The 6,740-nt window shown below is 48.1% G+C and overlaps 1 protein-coding gene across 1 annotated transcript in view; it reads right to left on the reverse strand.

The window, feature by feature from the left end:
* ADAMTS15 (ADAM metallopeptidase with thrombospondin type 1 motif 15) overlaps positions 1-5,816 on the reverse strand; it is a 37,859-nt gene extending 32,043 nt beyond the window's left edge. Inside the window, exon 1 of the mRNA XM_027835268.1 lies at positions 4,376-5,816. Within this exon, the coding sequence (XP_027691069.1) occupies positions 4,376-5,332 (957 nt within the window). The 5' untranslated portion in view covers positions 5,333-5,816. The remainder of the gene's footprint in view (positions 1-4,375) is intronic.
* Between the last annotated feature and the right edge of the window lie 924 nt (positions 5,817-6,740).

The raw sequence follows: 6,740 nt of genomic DNA on the forward strand, positions 1-6,740 counted from the left end.
TTTGCTTTTGTTTTTTTAAAGATGCCAGGGGAAGGACATGGGTATGTGTTTGAACAGCGGGAAGGGAGTAAATACAGAGATTGAAAATAAGATAAGAGGTAGGTGAAATGATCCCCTCTGGGAAAAGCTCCCAGAGAATACAGGAAGAGATGAAATCAAGGACACAAGTAGAAAAGTGAGCCCTGACAAGAAAGAAGGTCACCAAAAACTACCATTGATTCATTCAATAGTCACTGAGCACCTAATGAACCAAGTGCAAGGTCCTGTCCTGACTGACTGCTGTAGAAAATCTAAAGACACATTCTGCACTCTAGGAGCTTACAATCTCATAAGCAAAATAAGGCATATACACAAATAGCTAAGGGAAGTGAGGTGGGGCAGCAGATAAAGGACCAGGCTTGGATTCAGGAAGACCTGAGTATAAATCTAGCCCCAGACACTTACTAGCTCTGTGACCCTGGGCAAGTCACTTAACCTGTTTGCCTCAGTCTCTTTAACTGCAAAATGGAGATAATAAAGCACCTATCCTCAAAGGGTTGTTGTAAGGATCAAATGAGATAATATTTGTAAAAAGTGCTTAGCACAGTGCCTGGCACACAGTAGATGCTTTCCAAATGGTTATTCCCTTCCCCCATTCCCAACAAGCACCCAGGGAAGCAGAGCACTTCCTGCTGCCCACCCCTTTAGTACATGTTTCCCATGGCTACATCCAAAGTCAACAGAGATTAACAATAGATACCAAGCTTTAATAAATGGTCTACCTATGTGGCATTAGATTAATGTTTAGCCTTAAGTAAAAGGAGAAGACAGAAGCACACCTAGCTGAGTCAGTAGTGACTCCACACTTTCCAATACTCCAAAGAGAGATGAAAAACTCTCTTCCCTTTAGGGAAATTTTCATCCAGAATGACTGCAGCACTACTCCTCACCTGGTCAAAGTCAGAGGATGACCCCACCTGGCTTCAGTCACTGCAAAAATGGGGAAAAGTTAGTTCTGACAGTGTGACCCACAAGGAGAACATCTGTGGTTCCTTCTGCAACATCAGATGTGTGACATTTGTCCACCAAGCTGTCTTCACTCTGAATATTTGCCACCATCTGCTGATATGTTTATTCCATTATCAGTCATTCAAAATGTCTCCAGACCCTTCCAAGGTCTTCTCTTCCCAGTGGTTATGCTGCCCACAGCCCAAAAAGGCAATAGCCTCTGTCAGGATACCCACCCCATCATCTTTAAATACAGAAGCTTTGGCTTTTATTCAAGGGAAGTTCCTACTACAAGCAAATCATAATTTAGTCAGTCATCTGTTATACCTAGGAGACCACTAGCTGCTGCTCACATCTTCTTCACAAGAGAAAGATGTGAACCCTAAGCATGCCAGTCACCTCACCAACCCATCTCAGAACAAATAAGGGTCATTAGTCAGCTTTTTAATTCCCTTGGGATATGAAAGAGTTGGCCATCAATCTGGCAATTCTAAGCAGGGAAGGGAAGACCATGTTTATATCCAGCTCCATCAAATATGCTTTTGTATTGTTCAGCTGTCTCTGTCTAGAAAGATAAAATTTCAAGGGAGAAAAATACAAAACATTTAGAAGAGTTAGTATTGGAGACCAAGTTATCTTTAAAAAAAAGAGAGAGAGAACTTCATCCAAATATAAATATGCTGCTAATACCACAAGAGCCTAAAAGAAGGACTGCAGAACTCAGACAGAGGACCAGTCCATTTGACTTGAACAATGCAAGTGATCCTTACAAAGGAAAACACAAGTCTCACTTCTTATATTGGAGTATTTTTGGTAGTAGGATCAATCCCCTAGTTTCTGGAGACTTTGGCTGCCAGAGTCCAAAAAGCACAGCTGTGTATGAGTTCTCATCTCATACTGTACTTGACCTGGGGGGTTCAGGAATGAGGGGCTTGGTAAGGCCCTTAGAATGCAGCAAGCTCTTAAGTATTTGCTGGGAACAGGGTTACTCTAATCTCAGGCACATACCTTGATGACCAAACAGCCAACCGAGCTTCTTCTCTCTCCAGCCCTGCCCTCTAGACTCCTGGGGAAAGGCAGCTTTGGAAAACCACATACACTGTAAGCCACAGTTATAGACCTAAGTGATCCTGAATCTTGTATTCATTATTCAAGGTCAACATGACATCCTGGGGTCAAGTCATGGGTGTAACACATCACTGAGAAGCCCTCAATCCATTCAGTTTGATTTCTTTTCCTTCAAAGGACAGGATCCCTCTGTCTTGCATGGTCTAAATTCCCAGAAGGACTTGTGCTCTCCAAATTGATTCCAAAAAATCTGTTTTGGCTCTGAACTACAGAGAAGGATCTTCATTGCTTTAGAGCACGTAACTGACCTCCACAGGGGATAGCAAGAGTTAATGAGTTGGAGACACAGAAGCAAAAGTAACTATTGCTTCATGGTACATTACAGGAATCCTCATCTTGGCCTTGCTTCAGTTCTCACCAAACTGAGGGCAGAGATGGGTTTTATGAATGGGTCACGGAGACTGCCTGTATGGTCTCCCAAGATGAGTCAGTACTGTAGGAGCCCAGCAGATGCAGCAAACAGACTTCCCTAGTCTGGAAGAATTTGTGTAAGACAACTACCACAGGCCAAGCATCCCCCAAGAGAAGCCAGGTGGTGGGAGGAGGATGCCAAGAGAATAGAAGTTCTCATCCACAGATATTCTGGCCAGTAGTGGAAGCACAGTATAATAGATAGAATGACACTAAAAATCAGAAAAACAGGTTCAAGCCCACCCTCTGACACCTACTGGCTTGTGTGACACTGGGCTTGATACCACTTGGTACCCCAAAGTAACTCTCTAAGACTGAAGGCTGTAGAACAATTGCCAGTTCTTGAACTGGTAGAGGGAATTTCTCATAGAGAAAATGTCCTCACTTGGGAGTTACCCTATACCAATTAAATCATATATCAAAAAAAAAAGTATTTCTATAGGAAGTGAGAGAAACGTTAGTGATGGTAAAGTTACTGCCCAAAGATTGCAACAGAGAAGACCTGAGTCAGCCCCCAGGGTATGGGAAGCCTTAAGAAAGAGCTGAGTTCTTGCAAGCATCAGCAATGTCAAATTTGGATCTGATTGTTGCTCCCTGAAGACACCAGTAGATGCAGAACCTCTAGTTTAGCCTGGGGATTTCAAAGTCCAAAACTAGACGCTCTAATCCACAGGGTGACTTTCCTGACCTATGAGTATCTCTGCTCCCTTTCAGGCATCCCCTCCCCTTCCCTCCAACTATACCTCCCCAAGCAAGTTTTTTCTTCCATCTGTCCTCTTCAAATGCTGGTGCAAACAAAGGCAGCAGTTTTTTGGCTTTGATGTTAAAAGCAGGACTACTGTGCCCTGTGGAGCCAAAGTCAGGGCTGAACCTGCCACAGAGGTGAGCTGATGGAATCAGACGGAATTTCCCCAACTTCCACTGTTAAGTGGGGTCCTGAAGCAGAGCCCAGGCACACCAGCTCCCAAACAGGTGCCTTAGCTAGAAAGCCTGCTTTTAGCGAGACACATCCTTTAAAAAAAGAAACAGACTCACCCACAAGATGCCAGGTCAAGAGAAAGCAGCAGCAGAAGACTTGAGCCTGACAGAGTTCCCAAAGCCCTAAGAAGGAATTGTCCTTTTGCCTTGACTGATTCCCAGAAGACACAAAGGATGCCAGCAACTCTTTCCATCTGAATCCTATGTAAGCAGGATGCCCTACTAGTCCCAACATTGAAGAAGGCCCAACTTGCAGATACTGGGATTGTCATTCTCCAGTCTTTTGACCAAAGTAAGGAGACCGGCCAGGGCGAGGACTTTTGCACCCCCACATTAACAGCTCCAGCACTTGAAAGATCTCCACCAACCATCCTCAGAGCGCCTCCTCTCGACCTCAGTGAGAATTGGAGACTAGCCAACCGTTTTCCCAAATTCCAGCCCACCGAGTTCCCTGGTTTGCTCCGACGCTGATTGGCCACTTGGGGCAACACCTCCCTAAAGCACCAACCCTCCCTAAAGCTCGTTGCCAAAACGTGACCTGGGGACTCAACCTAGTTGGAGGGCGGAAGCAAAGTAGAGACTGAGGTGGTAGCAAGATTCAGAAATAAGCGGAAATCCCTTTCTTCCCCCTCTCCTCCCCAAGCCCTTGGGGATTATGTGGCTGTAAACCGAACAAGAGAGAATTGGATAGGGTCACACATAGTAAGCTTTATGCAAACAGCAGAAATGAATTTGATGAATGGGGAAGGGGGGGGGGTCTGAAGAGGACGTCTGAAGTTCAAAGGGATTAAAAAGGCAATTAAAAGAAACTTGCAAGTAGCCCTGGGATGACGGAAATATTTTGGATTAATGAGAAGCCAACCGTACTCACCTGCCGGGTGAAGAGGATGGCAGTATCCCAGTATTCAGGGTGCTTATCGCTTACTTTGTTAAGTTTCTTCTGCCAGGCGCAAAAGTTGCGCAAGGTCATCGCCGCGTTGCCTGTGACCTTGGGTCCCTTGTCCCTATCCGCGAGGACCAACACCTTGACCACTGCTATGTTGATGGGGTTGAGGATGCTGGGATGGTGGTAGAGCCTCGCGGCAGTGGCCAGGAGGGTCAGTAAGTAATGTTCTAGGTCCGCACCGTGGAACTTCACCATCGACTCATCGGCCACCACTAGCGTTTCCACGTAGCGCGGGATGGACACAAAACGTTTGGCTCGCCCTGCTCTTCGGGGTGGCCGGCTCTCACCCGAGCCTGCCCGAAGGGATTTAAAGGGGTCCAGGGCACGCAGGATGGCCGGATTCCAGCCCGACGCCACCCCGCAGCGGGAGGTAGGGTCCCCTGGTGTCCGGTCAGGGTCGCCTCTGCGCTGGAGAAGATGTGCACCTTGGCTGTTGCGCTGCGCTTCAGGCGCGCTGACGTTGGGCAAGGGACTAATGACATACTCTACGCCCCGATAGCCGAAGGCACCACGAAGACCCCCGCATAGGCTCAGAGCTGCAAATGAGTCCCGCTCGGCATTTACATCCCCTGAGTAGAAGCAGCGGCGGAGGTCGGGTGAGCCCCCAGACACTCCGGCCTGGAACACACCCAGATGCTCAGTGGCAAACGCGGGCGCTAGAAACTGGGCATCAGGAGCCAGGTGTAAGTAGAAGTCCTCCTGGAAGGCAGTGATCTGGAAGATGAGTCTCTGGTCCCCGGAGTCCTCGGGACCCCGCCGGTAATAGTGGCGCCCGTTGATGTCCGGGTCCAGCCGGATGGGAACCACAATTTCCTGTTCAGGGTCCGAACCGCAAGCGGGGGCCGCAACAAGGGCCAGGGCAAGGATGCCTAACAAGAGCATGGCTCCAGGGGCTGTGCACAGAAGGGCTCCTAGAAAAGAGCACTACCCTGCTCTTGGGCACGGTGCTATGGCTGCACCCAGCCGGAGGGACAACAGCTTTTGGGCTGGTAAAGGAAGAGCGGGGTTAAATGCTCACTAGGCAGCGAGCGCACACTGTGCTCCCCCCTGACTCCTACCTGTATCTCCCGAAGCAGCGCGCGCTCTGGGAGCTTTATATACAATCGCTGTCAAGTGCAGAAGACTAAGATTTGTGGCCCAGGGCCTGGCGGGGAGGCGCTGGGACGCTTATTGGAGCCTCCGCAGCCACTAGTAGAGGGGCAGACCCTGGCGGCGCTGCACAAGACGAGCCCTCTTAAAGGGCCCGCACCGCTTCGGAGTACACAGCTTGCGTCCCTCCCCTCCCCTCTCCTTTCCTAACTTGCAGCCCCCAAGCTATCTGGGGCGGCTGAAGAACTGGGCCCCTCCTACACAAGCTGAGAGGCTCTTGGCCTCTTCTGTTCTGCCGGGAGGGTGGGGAGACCAGCAGGAAGTGTGGACTAGGGGTAAATTAGTTGGTTGCTATGATGCTGCCTTAACTCCCATTTTCCCTAGATAATAGCCCACTAGACCCGGGTAGGTGTTTCACTTCTGCCATGGAATGGCACTTCCTGAGCTTTGGGGACATTCCTCTTGTTATGGTCCTAAAACAGTAATATCTCCTTGCAACCAGGGACATCACATAACACCCAGCACAAGGATGGAAAGAGGGAGGGCACCAAAAGAGAAGCAGACTATTGCATTCTTCCCTTCCAGAGAGGGAAGTGGCAGAAAGATGTGTGTGTGTGTGTGTGATTGTTCTCTGTAATCCTCCCTCCTCAGAGCATATGCAGAATATAGAGTTCCGTCTAGAGTATCAACTACATTTTAAGGACATTGTTAAGTTAGAGATGAAGCTATTCAGTGTAGTGGGAGTAATAAATTACTGTGGGAGCCTAATCTACACCAGAAAAGGCCAGGGAAATCCTGATTTCAGGGATCAGTCCCTAAGGTCATCTATCTGCCCCTGGAATTGTCCACCATTTGTAGATCAGTCTAAGAAAAAGAAGTGGGAAGAAAGGAGATATTGGAGAGAGCACTTAACCTCCATGAGGCCTAAATAGTCTTTCAGAGGGTAGATTGCCTTTGAAGTGATTCAAGAATGTCAAAACACTGATGAAGAACCAAAAAGAAAAAGGACAGTGCCTCCGCGCGTAACAGAAGGTATGGGAGAAGCGCTAGAGGTAGATGTGCAAAATAATCACAAAGGCTTCATAATGTACCTACTGTATCTGCTCTATGAACACCTGGATGGAAGAAGGAACAGTAGAGGCCTCGCTAACTAAGCCAAGACAGCTTTTTCCTTAGTAAATTTTATCATCAAAGGAACCTA

This window comes from Vombatus ursinus, unplaced genomic scaffold, assembly GCF_900497805.2.
Source record: "Vombatus ursinus unplaced genomic scaffold, bare-nosed wombat genome assembly UNPS02014813.1, whole genome shotgun sequence".
Classification (NCBI taxonomy): domain Eukaryota; kingdom Metazoa; phylum Chordata; class Mammalia; order Diprotodontia; family Vombatidae; genus Vombatus; species Vombatus ursinus.